This window comes from Chanodichthys erythropterus, chromosome 23 (assembly GCF_024489055.1).
Source record: "Chanodichthys erythropterus isolate Z2021 chromosome 23, ASM2448905v1, whole genome shotgun sequence".
In the NCBI taxonomy this organism is placed as follows: Eukaryota; Metazoa; Chordata; class Actinopteri; order Cypriniformes; family Xenocyprididae; genus Chanodichthys; species Chanodichthys erythropterus.
The window spans coordinates 23712165-23734801 of record NC_090243.1 but is presented as its reverse complement, the minus strand read 5'-3'; the positions used below and the strand labels follow the sequence as shown (position 1 = coordinate 23734801).

The window sequence follows — 22637 nt, the reverse complement described above, 5'->3', positions numbered from 1 at the left end:
GTCATTACACTGTATTCAGCACAAACTAGGCTATCATAATATGTGAGGAACATGTATGTACATGTTTGTGTTTTTGAAGGAATGACGTTTATGCGTGGTTATTGAAAAAAACAAAAAACTTAAGTCACTGAAATAAAGCCAAAAAATATATATTAAATCTTTGTTCACAAGACTTCTGGGTATTGGAGGTTGTAGACTAGAATTTTTGCTTCAAAATGAGGTAAAAATTATGCTGCCTGCTTGTTCATATAAAACAATAGAGAGATTTAAATTTTCTAAAACATCTTTGGTCAAGAAACACAGTATGCGTGGAGGCGTGAATAATCATGAATAATGGATGATTCTCACCTGAGAAGACAAAAGAATTGCATAAAGAGCTCTAATGAGCTGCATAACTAATGAGCTCTTTCAGTCAGGTAGGCTGTGAAAAAACCCTCTGTGATCATGTCTCAAATCTCATCATGATGTAAATCAAACATACAGGAAAAAATAGCAATACTGTGAAATATTATTACAATTTAAAATAATGGTATTCTATTATATTCTTTAAAATATAATGTATTTCTGTGATGCAAAGTGTCTGAACAATTATGTTACCTCTATGGCATTTCATATAGGCTTTTAGCTTAAAAGCATGCACATTTGGAGAAATATTGATGGATTCTCATATGTTTGTCAATTTTCTATGCAGAGGAGTAATATTTATTCAGGATTTATTGTCATTACTATGAGTGCTGGATACTGTATTTTCAATTCATACTCGCAGCTGGAGGGCGCTCTGTGCACCTTTAGTCCACAAATGCCTGAGCACTAAAGAAGAATCGGCAATCCGGGAAATAACTGAACTAACAGAGGCCAGAGATCGCTAACTATGGCTATTCAAAACACTTTTCAAGACAATAAATACACGATTGAGACGATGAATGCATGTATTGACTGAATTTGTGTCTGAATAGCGCTGGCTCCGTGGGCGTGGCCGCATTAGCGGGTTATGAGCTGAATCACGGATTTCTAACATGGCTCTCTTTTCATACAGATTACATAAACACAGAAGGTTTGTTTTCAATTTGCACGATTTAAAACCTGACATTTCAACGTTTTTTTTAGACATAAATCTAATTTTCTTGTCATTAGTATTCACTAAGTTACAGTTAATTTTGTGAGAACTATCAGATTGGACTTCGTTCAGAGGGAGACGAGAGATCACGCATCATGTTAGTTTTCTTTATTTTACAAAAAGCACAACATTTTGTTTTTACTTTGAGTGTACACAAATAAAAGAACATATTCCACAGATTAAAATGGTGTATAGCTCTTAATTGTATGTGCAACATTGACAGAGTATTTTGAGTCTCTTTCACACTAGTTAGAAAACAAAATGCAGTGATCACACTGGCGTGACCGCCGACCCGAGAGTGTTAAAAGCGAGGTGCTCGCGTTCACTCTAGACAGAATGTTAGTTACTCATGACACAACACAGCTAAAAGTATTCCTAATATACTGGACTTTTATTGAAAGTAGCCTACTCTTACGTGCCTCCACAAGCACTTGTAAGTTTGTGATATTCGAGTTGGGGGAGGCATGATGTGCAAAAGGGGTGTTTGCAAAGTATGCTGTATTTTTGTAATTCTGCTCGGTGCCACTAGTGTCTCAGGAACTACATACTTGTTTTTATTTGCAACACTTTTTGTTTGGGACACCAGCATTCCATCCACTAGGAGGCTTAGGACGCTGCAACCAGACTTATGGAGGAAGCTAATTGGTATTGATTATAATCAGGGCTTGACTTTAAGTTTTTTTGCTCACCAGCCACTGTGGTTAGTGATTTTCCAAAGTTACTAGCCACTCAGCATATTCACTTTGACATCAATACCATGGGGAAAAACTGCCATATAGATATTTTTAAGATTATCTCATAATTTGGCAGCAGGTTTATTAGGCTGCTGTCACTTTAAGACCTGATGCACAGATCAATTATTCTGTTACACGTGCGTTTTCTTTCTCAGCTGTTTACATTTCTAGTTTCAACATTATTTGATCTTCAGATATTCCTCTTTAAAAGAAAAAAGTATCAGCTGTTTACAAAGTGACCAACATTTGGTTTTTGACCACTGAAAATGTGTACAATCAACCAATTTACTCATGGAGCCGCATTAAGATCTCCATATCTCTGGAACTGAACCATCGAGGGCCTTTAAAATCAAGATACCAAAATGAAAGTTTGTTAAGAACAAGAATCTAAAAGGATATTAAGATATCTTTAAAACTTCTTGAGTTACAGACATGCAAACTTGAGACAAAAAAACACAAGAAGTGCTTTTTGCCATTTTTGAACTGTTACTGTTGGCATATAATGAAACAAAGATTGCTAAAGTCAAAAGATTTTACTAATAGGTCTACCAATCTCTGTGTAAAAATAAAATAATGATGCTGCCATCTTTATAAAGTTATTTTTACACCCCTCTAATTTGCTCCAAATCTCAGGTGAAAAAGGTCATTTTGACCCTCCTCTACAAAATAGTGCATTACTCATTAAATATACATTTAATATTTTGGTTTTCATCACTATTTATGTTGTCTTTCTACAGAAAAAAAAAAAAAAAAATCTTAACAATATCAAAAATTTGAGCCGGGGACCCGGTTGAGTTGACGGAATGACTCACTAGTAGTTTTCAGTCAGGACATTCATTTTTTTTCTACAGATTTCATTCTTACAACACACTAAAATTCTACAAAAACAAAACAATCAGACCTATAAACTTTTATACAGCCTTAGCGCTTCGGTTCTAGTTAGATGCATTGTTTTCTCAAGGTTTGTCAACGAGTGACAAGGAACACTTGTTAACTAAGTTACAAGAGCAGAAATCAATCATAAACAACATCTGTCTGGAGTCACACCGAGAGCAGTTGTCAAATACAATAATTTCCTTCATATACATATATTCACACACTGCTTAACAGCCTCCTTGCCTCTCCACAGGCCTGAATAATTCATGACTTGCACAACAGCGTGTCTGTGCCCAGCAGTAAATGATATCATCCCTCTGGGCATTAACAAGCTTTCTCAGCATAACAAGTATGATGCTATACCACATTTGACATGTTTCAACAATCTGTCAATGCAGAGAGGCAATTGAAATAGGAAAGTGGTGTAGAGCTGGTACTCACACAAAATGTATTGTGTAACAGCGTATTTGTGTGCAGAAAACCAGTTCAAAATGGGTTCAATGGGTTGGGGAGATGTTAGGATGTAAATGATGTCTCTTGCATGTACGGTTAAGGACGTGTCACTCAACTAATGAACTCTTCCAGTCAGCCGAGGAAATAACTAGATTATCACTAGATCAGTGATCAGTGTAGTGAACGGTACCGAGAAGCTCTTTTTTTTATTATTTGCTTTATACCCTACTGTTCAAAAGTTTGGATGAATTTGATTTTTTTTTTTTTTAATTACAGACATTTATAATATTACAACAGTTTTTCATTTCAAATAAATGTTATTTTGAATTTTCTATTCATCATAGAATCCTGAAAAATAAAATGCATGACTGTTCTCAACATCATACATGTTTTCTTGAGCATCAAATCACCATATCAGAATGATTTTTGAAGGATCATGTGACACTGAAGACTGGAGTAATGATGCTGAAAATTCAGCTTTGATCACAGGAATAAATTACATTTTACTATATATTCACATAGAAAACCCTGGAATAATATTTCAATATTTTTAATGTATTTTTGATCAAATAAACAGCCATGGTGAGCAGAAGAGACTTATCTCAATTACATATAATTCTGTTTGCAAATTAATGTGTGTATGTGTCATTTGTAGCGCATCTCTTTATTTTCTAAATATTAAATGCTAAATTGCTTTGTGTTGTGTCAAGGTACAGCCCTATTCCAATGACTCATAAAAACATCATAAAGCAAAATCAGCTGCATTAATTGAACAATCTCAAACTCTAATGACAGTGATAAACGATGAAAAGACCTCTGATGACTGCCATTAAATGCAAATCCTGATGCTTTTATTGGGAAATCTCCCCGAGTGCATGAAAAAAAAAAACGGATTAATCATCACCTGCTCCTCCTCAGAAGCACAGCTCCTCGTCTTCATGTGCATTAGTTGCTTTAGTGTTGTGAAATCTGCAGATGCACACACATTCATTTCATTGCACAGAGTCCAGATGTCATTAAGCAAGGAGGGGAACATGTTCCTCGTACTCCGGCTCTACCGAGTGGCTCCATGTGCTGTCTCAGCTGTATTTCATCGGCTGTAAAGCAAGGCCATCATAATGCATCACTGTTCACACAGCATACAAGAGCAATATAATAACTGCTTGAAGTTCAGCCAGCTTTAAGCTGAAGAAACTGCGTGCTGAACGAATACGGAGCTGGTGTGGCGGTAGAAAGTTTCAGAAGTGTGCATCTAATCATACGGTTTGCCTTGAGAACAAAAAAAAAAAAAACCCTGTTCAATATCCTCATAAGGAGGCAGATACAGATTCATAATAATGATATCCTCAAGGTTCAGCTGCAGATATCCGAGGGCTTAATCTCCATCTTCATGGTGAAATATGCTTGACGGCCGTGGCCATTCAAGTGAGATATGTTTATATCTTAATATAGATGATGCTATCCTTCTTCCCTGACATTAATTTAGTGTTGGGGACCTCAGAGCCTCGTGCATTATGCAAAATAATTGCAGGGCCACATTTTACAAGAAGTCAATTTCAGCGGGCATGAAGAACGACAGTTTGCTGTAATGAAGAGCGTAAGAATCACAGATGACTAGTCGAAGCAATTGAAGGTATCGGCCTGTCGGGCAGCAGCGCGTTTGCATGCATGAAAAGGAACATATTTGTTTGTCACATTATTAAACTTGGTGTGAACTTATTACTTATCATAACCATGCTTAAGCTGCTCTGCATAAAAAAAGACAGTGGGTGTGACAGCAAAAGAGATGTGTCTAGTTCAAACTGGGTGCAATATAGTCATTACCACATGGCACAAGCTGACTGACCTCTGCTGATCCTGCAACCAATGAGATTGCTTGATCAACATTTAAATATTCTGGTTCATTGTTTGCTGTAATCTATCAGAGTTCTTCTGAAGCCCTCCTCCTCCCCAGCTCCACCTGCCTAGATCTGCTACAGAATTGATGTGTGTCTATTTAGATTTAATCACCATTGGTAGCGTGATTTATTGTAATGTTTTTGTTGTTGTTGTTGTTGTTGTTTGTTTGTTTTTCTCAGTTGGTTAGAACAAAAGTGGCAGACATGTTACTTACCTGTTCAGATGATATTTTCCGGAAATTTTTCCAAGTATCCACACATTCTGAGGAGCCGTGCCGATGCATAACCCGCGTGAAGATGATAATTCTGCAAATAACCGCAATTGCAGGTTTCAAACAGAGATGGCGACAAAGAGGAGAAACTTACGGACTGCAGCTTTAACAAATTAATGATAACAAACTAATGTTAACAAATTAAACATTATTCTAAAGTGTAATTATAATGTCACAATGAATCTGACCAAAGGTTCACTGAGGTTTCTGTGAATTCCTACCTTTTGCTCACATAAAGTTATAATACACATTTAAAAGTCATATTGACTATTTTGTGATGCTTTTATGGTGTTTCTTTCCATTTTGAAGCTTGAAAACTCATGCATTAAAGGATTAGTTCAGAGCTTTACGAATCGAATCAGGGATTCGGAGCGCCAAAGTCACATGATTTCAGCAGTTTAGCCATTTGATAGGAGATCTGAATCACAGATTCAGTTCGTAAAGCTCCGAGCCAGTGTTTATTAATGCATTAATAATATTAAGGTAGAACTACTGAACTCACATGAACTGATTTAAATATGTTTTTGTACCTTTCACTGAGCCATCGGATTTCATCAAAAGTATCTTAATTTGTGTTCTGAAGATGAACAAAGGTCTTATGGGTGTAGAATTGAGTAATAAATGACATTATTTTAATTTTTGGGTGAACTTTAAATGCTTTCATTGTATAGAAGAGAAAAAATGTTTCTATAACATATGTGATTAAATTGATATAAAAATGGTAACATTTTACACTACGGTTAACTTAAGAAAAACACTTCTGAAGCATTTATGAATCTCAGTCAATTTACTAATAATCAATCAAAAGCTGTATCTATTCACATTATTTAATGGACCTGAACTGACAATGAATGAACGTTGTATTTACTGTATCAAATGTATTGCGTGTTTTAATGGTAGTTAATCTAACTAGTGGTACCTTATTGTAAAGTGTTACCCTAAAAATATAAACTTGATATATTTAGTTTGATCTGTCCCTTTAAATATTATGAAGCAGACTCTGGGTTCATGAAATGAAGTGGCTCTGTTTGCAGATTAAGCTAGATACTACTTAGAAGTCAATGCTGAACACCCAGAGCCGCTATTGAAATCGGAAATTCATTAGAGCACATTTAGTTTAATTGTATTTGATTTTAATGGGAGGCTACTGGAGGTCCAGCTAAATGCTCGGGATGTGATAGCCGAGATAAGAGATCGCAGCGTAATGGAGATCAACGGGCCGTATTAGCGAGACATCAGCTGTGAGTGAGTTATCCTTTCGGCTGCTCCGAGAGCTTCCTTTCACCAACCTTCAGAACAATCAATCAGATCCCGTCTGCAAAACATAATTTTATTAATCGCAATTTTGGTTTTATTTTCCAGTAAACATATCTAAATGTCCCTAAAACAAGATGCATTTATTTCAGAAGCAATATCAAACTGAGAATATGAAACCCCTCAAGTATGTTTTATTTCTTTACTGATTTAAGCGTAAACGTCACTTAATGTGGTTTGATTTATGCTTAAAATATATAAGAATGCCAATGCCAGAGACATACTATCTAAAAAACAATATTATCTTAATATCTTTTTTGCTTCTCAATAATGTACAAAAGATAAAAACACTGCATTTTAAAATGCATTTTTTATATGTTATATATGCTATGTTTTACAGAAGTACATTCAAGTATTAAACTTGTAATAAGAATAAAACTACTGAGGCCCCATTGAAAAGGCTTACAGCACTGTAAAAATGAAACATACTTTTAAAAAAGAGTACTTAATGTGGAAATATTCTTTTAAAGTATATTAAGTGTGAACTGAATATGTGATTTCAGAACTTTAACAGCAAGTAACACTTTATTTTACAGTGTCATTTTTACATATGTTACATAGTAAATTATGCATAATTACATGCAACTAACCCTAAACCAAACCTAACCCTATAGTTACTTAATATTACTCACTATTTAAATGTATAATTTAAGACACCTTAGAATAAAGTGTAACCTAATTATACGATAAAAAATAAATGTATATCAAATAAAATAAAGATTTTAGATCCAATAAAGCTGGATCTAAATATGTCATTTAATAGTAACGTCTGTTGTGTTTGAAATAAAGTACATTTATGGTAAACTAAAATATACTTTGATTTCATTTCTAATGAAACTTATGTCATGTATTTACATGCATTGATAAATATAATATTAAATAACACACTATGTAAATTATTAAGCATGTGCTTTAGTATTTTAGTCAACATCAAAACAAGTGCACTTATTTAAAGCACGACAGAAGGTTCTTAAAACATACTGATTTTAATTTGGAATTATTATAAAGTGCACTTTTTAAAAGCATACCTAAGTTTGTTAAACAGGCATCATTTCGTTTGAAGTGCACTTCAGTGGCCTTTATTAATATTATCTGCAATTACAGTGTTGTTTTTACATTCAGTACAAATAAGCACACTTTTTCACAACACTAAAGACTCTTAAAAATAAAGTGCATCAGTGTTTCCATGATGAACGTTTAACATTCATGAAATCAACCGATCACTGAAAGGTTCTTTGGGGAACATAAAATGGTTCTTCACTGTGAAAAAGCAAGAATGTATTTGTCTTCTGTAGTAAAAACTGCCAGTCCAGAAACCGACCCTCTATCCTTGCATTCCCTTCTTCAAAACCACAAAGAAACTTGGAGCATTTCAGCCAAATGTTGTTTATATCATGTGGCAGACGAGAGCCTCTGCGGTTACAATGAACCCTGTCAGCGAGGCCTTCCTCTTCATAATGCCATTTGGCGCTTTTTCATCTAAATAAATGATGCCTACTAAAATCAATGCATAAAGCAGAGGCAGCTTTAAATCTGGGTTCAAATAGTGTGGGATCGGCTCATGAGGCTCTTCATTCGAGCTTATTTTCAAGGTGTTCTCTCAAAAGGTTAGCTAGGATGAAGCCTGAGCGTATAATTCTTTCGGAGAGCCGCAAGCAAACATGACATTATTGGCGTTAAGGATGAACATGTTTACCGTGGATCTAATCTGTTCCTTATTGCTTAATTTAAAACCAATCGCCTCAGACCTCAAGCAGATGAAGTTCATTATTCGGCCGCGTGTCGTTGAGCGGAAGCGTTATTCCTCTTTAGCCTGATGGATTTTGAGCTGATTGTTTTTTGATGTGGTGCTTTTTGAATATTTCAAACTCCTTAAAGAGCAGAAAATGGTTCCTGCAGTGCCATCTGTTCCTGTGCCTGTTCTAATGAATCATTGTTCTGTTTAGCTCTCGCGACGGAAACACCTCTCGCCGTCTGTGTGCCATGCTTTCCCCCTCCCATCAACAAACAATTAACAGCTTTTGAAGCATTCAGAGTTTTTAATGGTGTCGAGGGACCCGAGCAAGAATTCAGGGTCATTGCGACAAAAGCTGGAATGTTTCTTTTCTCTCTGTGTAATTAGAGAGGTAAAGATACCGCATTTCTGAACCGATAATGATAACCGATAATCAACAAGTTGCCATTGTGATTCTCAATGACTTGACCTCTTGCGCTCTAATGGGATGGTTAATTTGCCGATTAATAAAAACCACCCACTTGACACAATATAGTCGTTTGAAAGTTACAGGTTCTGAAAGGGTTCCGTCACACTGTGGATATAGAGCCGCTTACTGGTTCCTGTCATGGGATCATTTCATGGATTTAGTTTCAATAAAATCAAGTGTAATTCATTACATTTTATGAATTTATCAACTTGTAAGCATATTTATCACTAGAAAAAAGTTGATAACCTGTTAAGCATGAATGTATTATGCCTTAAATGATTGCATATCTATTTTTTGCAATTGCAATTTTTAAAATTGAGTCGAGAACCATAGAACCCAGATGAATAAAATGCATAAAAGTGATCTGACTGACAAACTTGCTCATCTATTTTTAGTAGAGATGCACCAATACTAAATATTTCTGCCGATACTGATAGCCGATTATTCAGAATGATATCGGCTGATGCCAATGCCAATACCGATAATTTGGAGAAAAAAACAAATTTCTCCAAAAAATGCTGCAAACTATACAGGAAACCATCTCATTTGGTATACTGTAATATTAGAGGTAACAATTAACAACAGAGGTATTATATTCAGCTGCTGTTTATCTTCAGATATAATAATTACACTCAAATAAAAACTGCAATGTTTATATAAAACTCAGTTGCACATAATTTAAGGTAGTTTTCATAAACACTTTTCTTCATGACAGATTTATTCATAATTAACAGTAAATAAAGCTCCTTATGTGACATTGTTCACAAGCTGTTTTATTGACATCTTTCTGTGGTTGAAACACAGATTAAGACATGATACATTTCGGTAAGTTGTACTGTATCTTTCAACATACCTTTTGATGTTCATGCATGTTTTTGGAGGTGTAACTTGTATTAATGTGGAAGAAAAGACTTGATCTGTCACGTCACATTTTGACTCCATTTATTGTTTGAAGTTCATGATAAAATGGACATAATTTGAACACTGAGACTGTATTTCTTATCAGAAGTAAAGGAGCACAAAGCTCTTTGTGATTATTGGATGGGAGGCGCTATAAAAATGTTTGTTGTAGCAGGAAAAAAAACAGGGGGGGGAAAATGCAGGGTCAATGGATAGGGTCAAATAGAGCCTGCTTTAACGTCACTATTTTTTAACTGTAAATGTGTTATTGTTGTGTTAACTAAATTCAACACAACAGAGATTTTCTTCACACACAGTAAGAGTTGCAGTCTGAACACGTTTTTCTGCACCTTGATTCACAGGATATAATCACCCTGATCATCAGCTGTTTTCAAACAGTGGGCAGATGCATGATGGTGATAATAATTGCTTTTATCCGCCGATACCGATTATTGCCGATACATCGTGCATCTCTGATTTTTAGAACAATGTCTTATAAATGCAGAATGAGACGTGGAGCCAAAGACATGTTCGATTAACATTAAAATAAAAAACAGACGGAATGCAAGAAAGTGTCACAGTCATGAAGATGCAAGTTTTTGGTTTGGTGTTTTTCCATGTATTATTCCAAAAATGCATGTTGATTCTCAATATTTGAAAGTGTTTCAGTGCTCAGTATCGAAAAACAAATACCATCCAGACTTTCCTCTTCAACACTGCGCTGTGTGTATTTTAGTTATTTTAAAGTGTGTGTGTGTGTGTATTTAAGCATGTATATCCACTGTGCTGCGTGTTTCAGAGCGAAGCGTGTCACGAGTGGCTCGGCTCATGTAAATGCAGTGAACATCTCTGCATGAGTTTAAAGTGCATGTGGGATCCCATAATGTGCTTGTTACGCTTCATTTTCACATCTGAACAATCTCCAACGTTTCTGTGCGCAGATGATTTCAGCATTTGACTACATTTGTAATGAGACATGTTTATAAACCTGAAACATGAACGTTTAATAAATAAAAACGTGAGGATTTAAATCTTAAGACTTATGTATTGAAATTTTACTACTGCAGTGTGAATTAAAATAATGAATAAACTTCTTATGACATTATATATTTGAATCTCAGACAAGAGTTTCAATAGATAAAACACTTTTTATTATGGTCAAAAGTAAAATAATGTATGCTATTGTTCACATTTGATCCCCTTAATGTGGCAATTTAGATGCAAAGGTAATAGTGAAAAGAGCATGAACAATAAAATATCTACCAATATTAATTATTATTCTTGTTGTTTATGATCAGATGGAGCTGATTCAAGATCCAGATCCTGATGAAGAAGGAACCAAAATAAGTGTGAGTATGTGATCTGTGTTCATAATACTGCATCTCCTTCAAAACGTGTGTACGCAGTGAAACTGTACATGACATGATTGACATTTTTGGGTGAACAATCCCAGTTTCTCAATTCAGAGCATTAATATTAAACCTTGTCAGAATTTTTTTTAGAATTACAAAGTTCATTGAATCTTTAGACAAAAAATATTTAAGTAAAAATCAAAACAAAAAGTTTGCATATGTCTTTTTGTTGAGAATCATATTTGATTCAGCAGGCTTTTATGACTCATATAGTATAGTATAATGAGAATATGGAGGGAAAAACAGCACAATTTCATTTCAGAGGCCGAAATTGAGCAAAAAGATGCAATTTGCATCAGATTCTTATATTTATGAAATTCAGATGCTTGTAAATCAACATCTGATATAGCAGATACTGAGACAAAAGGCATATAAATATCAATATCTGCCAATAACATGTCTTAGTAAGATGATATTTAAATGTTTAGTTTTATGATCAAAGCTGTAGTTTTAAAACATATAATGCAATGCAATAAAGTGATAATTGAGAGATGAACAAATAAACCTTCTTCAAAAGCCTGATGATCATATCTGATAATCATGAGTCGCTTCAATCCAGTTGAAATATTACTTATTATTCTTATGTTTACTTGATAAAAAAACAGTAAAGATTTGACAACAGAAAGACATGTGAAGCACGAGCTGAAGGACGTTTGTACAATTATACTAAAAGGCTTTTATTTGCAAAAAAAAAAAAAGTCTAAACCATCAATCAGACGGCAGAAGATTGTGTGCGACAGCAAAGTTTTGATCATATGGAGGCCTGATACAGTGAGCTTTATATAGTTAAATAACTTGATCTTGGCATTTTCTGAGTCAATATTTATGCCCTTATGAAAGGATGTGTGAAGATTCATGACTTTATATCTCCTGTTCTCTTCACAGACAGTCAAGGTCCAAGGCAATGACATCTCCCACAAGCTGCAGATCTCTCGGGTGAGCAAGAACGACGAGGGCCTGTACGAATGTCGAGTCACGGACGCGAACTACGGAGAGCTCAAGGAGTACAAGGCTCAAGCCTACCTGAAAGTCAACGCCACCATCCGCCCTCGCAACAGGGCCATTAAGAAGAGCTCGCCGCTGCACCTGACCGATAAGAAACCCCGCAAGAGCAGCTCGGCTCCCGGCCAGGACAGCATGAGTTCAGACCAGAGGTCCCAGTCCACTTCTACCTCTCAGACGTCACACTCCAAAACAGTCGAACACAGCACAGGGTCAGGTGAGAGACTTTCCTCTGAGGGATCTGCTTCTGGGTCTAATGTTTATTCTTAGAAAGAAAAGGTTTGGTGGGGATCCTTATAGAATCCTAGGGCTCTTGACTCAGTTTCTATATAAGGAGAAATGTCTTAAATGATTGCATAATATCAAAGTCCCTTTCAAGAAAAGTGCATATTTACAACGCCTTCGGGTATCTACTTCAGTGGAGGAATCCTGAAATCTAAAAACATGCTTGCCGAACTCACAGTTAACTCTTTTAGCTCTTTTCTTCTAAGAGGTCTCCTTGCGTTTAAAAATGCTTGCTGTTTTCCATAAAAAAGGGATTCATATGCATTTGCAAGATTTCATTATTAATCATCAATTGTGATGCAATGGAACGACAGCAAAGATATTGCTGTGCTTAGTGAGTAATTTTAAACTTATGAGCTCAAATCATGTTTTTTGTTTTGTTTAGTTTTTTTGTGCTGATATGATGCACTACTCAAACAAAATAAATATCCTTCTTGTGCGGCTAGTGAGTAGCAAATAACACTGAAATTAACATTTAAAATATGTACATAATAATGAATATTTGAGCAAGATTTTTATTACCAATCACAGCATGTGTAATAAGGAACGTTTAATTACTTCCACATTAATGGAATTGGAATTCATACTCAAATGGCAACCAATTTGTAAAGTTTGCATTACATAATAATGGGATTGCAATTATAATACTTGTGCATTTTCATTGTTTTATGAAACGTGTTTGAGAGTGTAGGAAAATCATGCAACCAAAAGTTGACATTTGCTCTTATCCAAAGTGACTTGAAATTGAACCCGTGACCTAGCCGTCGCTAGCTACAACTCATATCAATATGCTTTTCAAGATTTGCAATATTATGGCATAAATAATGTAATATGTAATAGAGTTGGAAATAGGTTTTATTTAAATCAGTAGTGGAGTATAAACCATCAGCAGACAATAAATAGCAGGCCTGAGATTTCATTGACATTATATTGACCTTAAAATAGCAAATGTGTTCCTCTTCTGAAAGCGAACTCTGCCTCAGTGTTTAATGTGAGATCATGTTAGCGGCGAGAGATTAACATGCATTATATTCATTCGACAAAGAGCTTGTGGCAGTTTTAAAATCACAGGCAACCTGTGCATGAAAAAAAAAAAAAAAATCTTATAAAAACAATGGACCAGATCTGTCTGAATGTCAAATATTATTAGTGTACAGTGAAATCAAGTTTGTGGTGGTGTAAAATAAATAAAAGATTTAAAAGCGGGTGATATTGACACATATTATCTGGTTACTGCCAACAACAACAATTCAAACAGACACTTACAAGATCAACAAATATCAGACTCATTCAGAATTACACTGAAAATGACATTTATGTTCCAATTCAGTTACTGAATTTGAATTGGATTTGAAATAAGAGCTAATAAAAATATGTTCTAAGTATGTTTTTCTAGTGTTCCCATTGAGTTATGAAAACATTAATACTGAATGTTATCTCAACGTTATAAAAGAAAATTTCTTGGTTAAACAAAAGTTAAAGGAACATAACATTTTATCATTAGCACAAAAAAAAGACAAAAAAAAAGTGTTTTAATGTTCTCTGAACATTTTGAAACAAGTAATAACATTTAATCCAGTTGTTTTGATGTTTTAATGTTTTGAGAACATTATTAAAGACCGGATAACTCTGAGAGAAACTTTGAGAGAACCTTGCCACAACGTTCTGATGATGTTTGCTGGGAAAGCAAGATGGTGATTAACAAAGGAGAATTTAGGAATGGAAAAAAAAAAATAATAATAATAATAATAATAATAATAATATTGTTTAGTGTAATTCATTTTATGGACCACAGTGGAAAAATACAGAAATCTGAAATTTAAACAAAAAAATGCTGGTGACACGTTACAATAGGGTCCCATTTGTTATTATTAGTGAATGCATTAACTAACATGAACTAACTATGAGCAATATATTTGTACATCTTTTATTAACCTTTGTTAATGTTAATTATTAAAATGTTCATGTTATACATGAGTAATGTAACAGATACAACATTTGACCTTAAAGATGCATTAGTAAATGTTGACATTAAAGGGTTAGTTCACCCAAAAATGAAAATTCTGTCATTTATTACTCATGTCGTTCCACACCCGTAAGACCTTCATTCATCTTCAGAACACAAATTAAGATATTTTTGATGAAACCCGATGACTCAGTGAGGCCTGCATAGCCAGCAATGACATTTCCTCTCTCAAGATCCATTAATGTACTAAAAACATATTTAAATCGGTTCATGTGAGTACAGCGGTTCAATATTAATAATATTATAAAGACACGAGAATACTTTTTGTTTGCCAAAAAATAAAATAACTTGGACCAATTTCAAAGCACTGCTTCGGAGCTTTACAAATCGAATTAGTGATTCGATAAATGCAGCAGAAATGTTAGTTCATGATCACTAATGAAGTTAACTAATGTTGTCATATTAAAACTTATTGTAAAATGTTACCAAAATACTAATTATGGAACACATATGCATAAACTATAAATATAAATTAAGTATATATATATATATATATATATATATATATATATATATATATATATATATATATATATATATATATATAAGTATATATATATATATATATATATATATATATATATATATATATATAAATATATATTGTTTTATATATATATATATATAAGAATAAATTAATCATTATTAATAATTACAATAATTATTAATTAGTAATTATTCAAGTTTGTCTTAAAGAGGTCATGAATTGAGAAATTAACTTTTCCTTGAGCTTTTGATATATAAGAGGTCATCGTACTATAAGAATATTCTGTAAGTTTCAGAACTGAAAATGTCCTTGTTAGTCCAAAAAAAGCATTTATTGACACCAGACCCAGAGAATGCCTGATCTGATATTAATGATTCATGTTCAGTCACATGATCTTTGTCTGTGTGTCAGTAAATCAAACCAGCAACTAAATGCTCAACTTCACCTTGATTCTCTTAATAGGATGAACATAATCTGTTATTTAAACATGATTAAATTATATATTTACAATCGCTGGAGCTGTCAATCAAACAGAGTTTATCAGTGACTGAGTTCTGGACTCGAGCCAAAACTTCCATTTTATTCAACAAATCTCTTATTTACGTCGAGTTTGCACTGTTAGTTATGATGAAAGCATTGGTTAGTGTGCAGAAACTGAGTTTCAATGACGAGATCACTGCTTTCATGATCTCAACAACATCTCTGTGATCGACTACAATGATCATCACTGCAACCTTTCATGCCACGATCTCAATATAATGCAGCACTTTTCATGATTAGTTAAGCCTCAAAGTTGTAATAGTAAAAACATGCTAAAAGTTTTTGAGAGAGTTATTCCTTATTTATTTCTGATGCAGAAACGCCAGCCAATCACAGTAGTGGGCGTTTACTCTGAAGTCTCACACAGACACGCCCCTTAAAACAGAGCGTTCAAACCAGAGCATAAAATCAGGGTAGAAAAAAATGCAGTTTATTTCTAAATTATGACAATTTTAGATGTTAAAATCATACTAACTTAATAAGTGCAGCCCAGAAAACATTATAAAACAATAAAACAACACAGTTCATGACCTCTTTAAATCATGTTAGACTAATACAACTAAGTAACCTTGGTGAATTTCTTTGAATTGCAATTCAGTAAATTCCTCTTCCTGCCACATTAATTCAGCATCCTGTGCTCTGTGGCCGATTCAGTTTTCAGCTCATGATTTGAATAGGAGCAAATTTCTAAACCAGCATAGATATCAAATTATTCTCCAACTGATTGAAGAGATAGAAAGATGAGAGAAAGATCTATCATCAATCAACCATCCACCATTAAGATGATTAAATATGATTGCATAGAGGTTCTTCTAACACATCATTTGTACAGCATGTAAAATGAGTCGAGGTCAGATTATATTATAGGTACATATTGTATACCTTTTTCACATCTAATCTGTTCACTTGAACACGAGTACTTTGAGCTCTTTTAACCTTCCAGAACCTTCACTACAACAACATCAGCGAGCTGTAATTATTGAAGATGACATTCTGGCATGACTCATGCTCTTCCTTACAGCTAATCAGACGCGACTGGTAATGAACGTATAGATGCGATGCATAATCGACAGCGCATTTCGGCCCAGAGTAAAAAGTGCCGGCAGGAATGATTAATTATTCCCTGCCAGCAGAAGAAGGGAGGGAAGCTTCGGTCCAATGCGACTGCTTGTTTCAGGAACGTTCCCGTTCGGGTTGATCACCTCGGGCCAAATGAGATCTGGCAGAGAGGAGCAGCGGGTCACGGGAGGTTCCTCCTCTCCGGTTCTCCTCCCCGAGATAGAGCTGGAATGAAGCTCCCCACGGAACATTGCCGTGCTCGGTCTGACAGAAAAATCCCGTAAATGTCACCGTGATTTAGTGAATATTTCATTTTCCATTTCCTCTTTGTTGCCTTGTTTTCGGGGGTTTTATGGCCGGTATACATCCTTGAGCTTTCCTCATTGTTTTCTGTAGTGGAGGCAGGAACGCGGTAAGTCGAGAGCGGAATCAGATCGCATTTGCTTTGAAGTCTTTAGGCCTTGCATCCCGCCTAATTTCATTGTTCAAAGGAGGTCTAGAGCAAAAAATATGAGGAGAAACAACAAGAAATGCAGATTAAAAATTCAGGGTTATTTATAGTTCTGTGCGAGAAATGGAACATGAACAAACCTGCTGACAATATGCTGGAAAGTGGATTTTTTGCTATTTTTTGTTTTTACAAATGTCATCAAAGCATTCCTACACTGAAAAAAAAAGTCAAAAATATTGCTGAATCAACCTAAGTACATTAATTTATATCAAGAAATTGTATTTTATGGGTTAATTCATATAAAAGCAACCACTCTTTCAGATTAGTTGTCGGTTACCTCTTTTTTGCATATCCTTGCACCACTAAAAAACAACATTTTATTAAATTAAACTTGCTTCCAACACATACCTTTCTCCGTAAAACATCTGTCAGCACATAGGTGTTTTAAAAATACTCTGAAAAGCCTTTAGAAAAGTGTGCAGGAAGGCTGTGCGCATTAATCCCTTTTCATGGTGTAATGGCAGTTTTCACTTTGATTTATGTGGGGAGGTTTTAGCACAAGGCTTCTGTGAATAGGTAGATAGCGTCGCCTTTATTTATGCAGACCAATAAAACCATACAATTTTGTGGTACCCGGGTGGCTTAGAGTTGTTTTGATTGCACTTTGTTAAAAAAACAGTAATATTAAAAAGAGTTGCACTGCATAATATGGATCTTTATTGAGTGTCACAGGGCTGGGGGAGAGAGAGCTGTATTTACCGTACTGAAGCAAATTTACATACTGTAATTAAATGCTGTCAGGAGATGTGAAGAATGAATGCAACAGCTCACATAAGGGCCAAAATGACCTGGAAAAGTGTTCAAAACTCTTACAGGGAGTTTTCTCTTTTTCTCTTTTTGACATGCGCTATAAACAGTCGACCAATCACAACAGACTGGGCCATCTGACCAATCAGATCGGAGCAGGCTCTCAGTTTAGAGAGACTGAATCCTTGATTACATTTCAGACACTGAGAGAAAAGAGCGGATGGTAGGAAGAATTGTTTTTTTGACCTTGGATTCATGTAAACCTGCTGTAGGAGAAGACAAAACAAAATTAGGAACCTTTAACCTGTTAGCCTGAACTCCTCCTTTTGAAAAAATCCCAAGAAATGGTTCACCCAAACTAAAACAGATACAGTTCATCAAGCCTTTGCACGAATATCATAAGAACAGTCTCATTTGAAAGCAGACACTTTGCAGTTTACTGTAAAGTGAAATTTAATCATTATAATGAAAGAAATAGTTGTATATGGCTTCAGAGTTTTGAACACATTTATTTTTGACATATCTTTATGAAAATAAAATTAAAGTTGTACTCTAGAAATGCACTGCAGCTAAAGCCACATGCCTGACCTTGATATATTTAAAATCTGAAGATGATAATGATAATTCCAAAACTCTAAGTTTTATAAAATATTTAGTTCAAGATCATGTCATGTGATTTTATTTTCAGAAAACATAACTGATGTTTATTGTCATCTTCTCAGCATCCGTTCAGTGTATTGTCTCTATTGTTTTGTGGGGCAAACTGAAACATTCAGTCTTCCATGCACACATTCACACCTCTCCTGCTTATGGCTCTAATTGTTCTTTTCTTTTGTCTTCATTATAAATACTGATGACTTTTAATCCCTCATTTCTTTGATCAAACTTCTCACTTCACCTTTTTTGAAACGATCAAATGCCCTCCTTGAACAAAAAAACACTTCAGTGAGCTTTACTGTTTGCTCAGCTAGATGGCAGGTGCATCTTAGGGCTCGCTATAGCATGTTAGCTTAGCACACCATCAATACACGACCATTTATGAGATTAAAACCATGTTTTGGCTTCAAACTTACTTTATATCACAAGTCAAGTGTTTTAATTAAACTTCTGTAATCTGATGTGGCTTCAGATAAAAAATAATATTTTATGTTATTCTGCACAATGATAAAAGCTATGTCAATTAGCATTGCATTATAAATAAAATCTATCATTATGAAAATACCCAACATGGCATGAAGAACACAGATCAATCATATGTCGTTGCAATCTTGTGTTTATTGTCTTCAAAAGTGTCTATCTGCATGTTACAGCGATCTCTGGAAGCCTTTGTCTGATTTCCTGGAATGTCACATGACATGCCTGTTCATCACGAGTGCCATTTGTGGACAAAATGTATGAAGTATGCCAGTATGAATTGAAATGATAACATCGGCGCATTTTGGGTAAAAATTGAATAAATATTATTCCTCTGTATAGAAATTTGTATTTGAGTACACTCTAAAAAATGCTGGGTTAAAAACAACCCAAGTTGGGTTGAAAATGGACAAACCCAGCAATTGGGTTGTTTTAACCCAGTGGTTGGGTTAAATGTTTGCCCGACCTGCTGGGTAGTTTTATTTAACTCAACTGTTGTATAAAAATTACTGTATTGCTTGCTTAAAATGAACCCATAATATGCTAAATTAACATTTATGAACATGTTTAATAAATGAGCATTTATTAATAAGATAATGAATAATAAACAATAAACATTTATTAAATTGCTTATTAATAAATGTACACCTTTTGATTATTATTGTTGCCTCTAGTAATTATGTGTCTGGTTTTTAATTTCTCACCTATTTTGGGTTCATTTTAAGCCAGACATATAGTCATTTTTAAACAGTAGTTGGGTTAAATAAAACTACCCAGCAGGTTGGGCAAACATTTAACCCAACCACTGGGTTAAAACAACCCAGTTGCTGGGTTTGTCCATTTTCAACCCAACTTGGGTTGTTTTTAACCAAAAAATTTTTAGAGTGTATAGTTTGTCAAGGTGATGTGCAAAAACTTGAGAAAATGAGATCCAGGCAGTCCAGCAATGAGTATGTCAGAGATTAAATGTGAATAAGGAATAACAAATTGATTAATTAAAAATTATAGAAACAAACAAATTAAGTAAGTTATTAATGGTTAATAATAACATTTAGAGTATTGTAAAATCCAGAGTATTGTATCTACAGTCTAAAAAATGCTGGGTTAAAAACAACCCAAGTTGGGTTAAATATGAACAAACCCAGCAGGTTGGGTTAAAGGGCACCTATTATGCCCTCTTTCACATGATGTAATATAAGTCTCTGGTCTGGTCAAGTTTCAGCTTAAAATACCCCACAAATTTACCCCTATTTGGGGGTTTAGCAAAAACATGCCTTTTACTATATTACTATATTGCTGGCTAAAAAAAATAAATCCAAAATTGGTTGAAAAAAATGGCTGGGTGAAAACAACCCAATCCCTGGGTTTGTCCATATTTAACCCAGCATTTTCATTTTTAGAGTGTAATAGATGAAGATCAGAATATTCAGAAAGAAGGAAAAAAATTAAGACATTTGCAGAATGAAATGAGAGATAGAAGCAGAAGAGCAATGAAAAGCAAAGGGAAAATCTAAGGGAAAGGCTAAACTATCAACAACTCAGTCCATGTTATACCCTAAGCATATGGAAATTTACATCCCACTCAAACTTGGTCTAATAAGAAAAGGTCAAATGGATTTATCCATTATGTCATAGACTGGTCAGATGTTAAAAATAGATGAAAATAGATATAGGGGTTGTTTTGACCCCCTTAAGGGAATTTGCAGATCTTACATTATCACATGTCAGCAGAAATATTTTGATATAAAAGTACATCAAGTTGAGCAAATGAGCAACTAATTCCGAAAACATCGCTTCTGCAGTACTTGGCAGACGTCCAGTAATCTAACCACAAGCGTGTCGACGTGACCTGTCACACTGGAACACTTTAAAGAACTATTGAATATAACAAGCATACATACTCTTAAATATAAAAGAAAATTAACCATAAAGGGTACAATAAAGAGTAAATATGATGAGGATTAATATATAGAGTAGGAGTACATGAATATATGAAATCAAAAGTAATATGAGCCATAAATGATTAACATGAAATATGAATAAAATGCATGAATATGAATATTGACCATTTTGGATCCACCTCAAGGTAATTACATTACATCTAACAGTAACTTTGAGCTGATTCAAACAGAGAGCGCTTCAGTGTGTCAGCATCCTGGTGAAGGTTAACAGGTTAAAGTAGCATTATAGGGGCATTTTAAAGGGATAGTTCACCCAAAAATGAAAATTTTTATGTTTATCTGCTTACCCCCAGTGCATCCAAGATGTAGATGACTTTTTTTCTTCAGTCGAACGCAAATTATGATTTTTAACTGCAACCGCTGCCGTCTGTCAGTCAAATAATAGCAGTGATTGGGAACTTGAACAATAAGAGTCGAAAAAACTTCCATAGACAAATCCAAATGAAACCCTGCGGCTCGTGACGACACATTGATGTCCTAAGACACGAAACGATCGGTTTGTGTGAGAAACCGAACATTATTTATATCATTTTTACCTCTAATACACCACTATGTCCAACTTCGTTCAGCTTCCTGTTAGTGAGGTCTGATCGCGCTCTGACAGCGGAAGTGATGTCTCGCGCTCATTGAAGTATATGGGCGAGACATCACTTCCATCACCAGAACGCGTTTTTTGACCTCACTAACAGGAAGCTGAAAGCAGTTGGACATAGTGGTGTATTAGAGGTAAAAATGATATAAATAATGTTCGGTTTCTCGCACAAACCGATCGTTTCGTGTCTTAGGACATTAATGTGTCGTCACGAGCCGCAGGGTTTAATTTGGATTTGTCTATGGAAGTTTTTTCGACTCTTATTGTTCAAGTTCCCAATCACTGCTATTATTTGACTGACAGACGGCAGCGGTTGCAGATAAAAATCATAATTTGCGTTCGACTGAAGAAAAAAAGTCATCTACATCTTGGATGCACTGGGGGTAAGCAGATAAACATAAAAAATTTCATTTTTGGGTGAACTATCCCTTTAATGTTTATTTTATTCCAAGTAATGTTTTTTCTCATGGCTCAATGTCCTATCATTTTTCCCCACAGGTACGAGGATAGCCACAAGTAATGGACTTGCTCTTCTTCTCCTCACGTCCGGCCTCATGAGGGAAGCATGGCTATAGTTTCAAGACAGTGACTCTTTTTCCCAGAATCACTCTTATTTCCGAGCCAAGAGAAAATTGCCTGCTATTTGGACGGAGCAGACAGCACAGTCGTCCCTTACTTCAAACCACAACACTGCACCAATGTAGTCTAATGATCATCACCAGAAGCACTTTTGTTTCAAAAGCCTATAGGAGGAGAAGGAAACTGCCATAGCGGACACGTGCTTCATGCTCCAAATCGAACAGAAGACACAAACGGACTCGTATGGGATCTTGCGCCCCATATATATTTTTGGTTGGTTTTTGTTTATCTTTTATCTCCAGCTGTGAATTTAATACATTGCTCTGAAGTTCGGAAGAGTCTATATTTGTGTAACATATGAATATATGAACAGATATACAGTATATATATATATATATATAGTATTTGATTTTAAATTCCCTTGTACAGCTGCCATCCATTCATATGCAAAAACAGCCTTGAAAACAAAACTAACAGCTCCACGGCTTAGTACATGTTGTGTTCTGGATCGCTAATTGATGTGGTAAATCACAG

General features: G+C 34.9%; 1 protein-coding gene across 1 annotated transcript in view; it reads left to right on the top strand.

Annotated features, from left to right (window-relative positions):
• Positions 1–22099, top strand: part of vstm2a (V-set and transmembrane domain containing 2A) — a 44323-nt gene extending 22224 nt beyond the window's left edge. The window contains exons 3-5 of the mRNA XM_067378662.1: positions 11067–11117; positions 12066–12399; positions 22023–22099. Coding sequence (XP_067234763.1) covers positions 11067–11117; positions 12066–12399; positions 22023–22099 — 462 coding nt within the window. The remainder of the gene's footprint in view (positions 1–11066; positions 11118–12065; positions 12400–22022) is intronic.
• Positions 22100–22637: the final 538 nt, after the last annotated feature.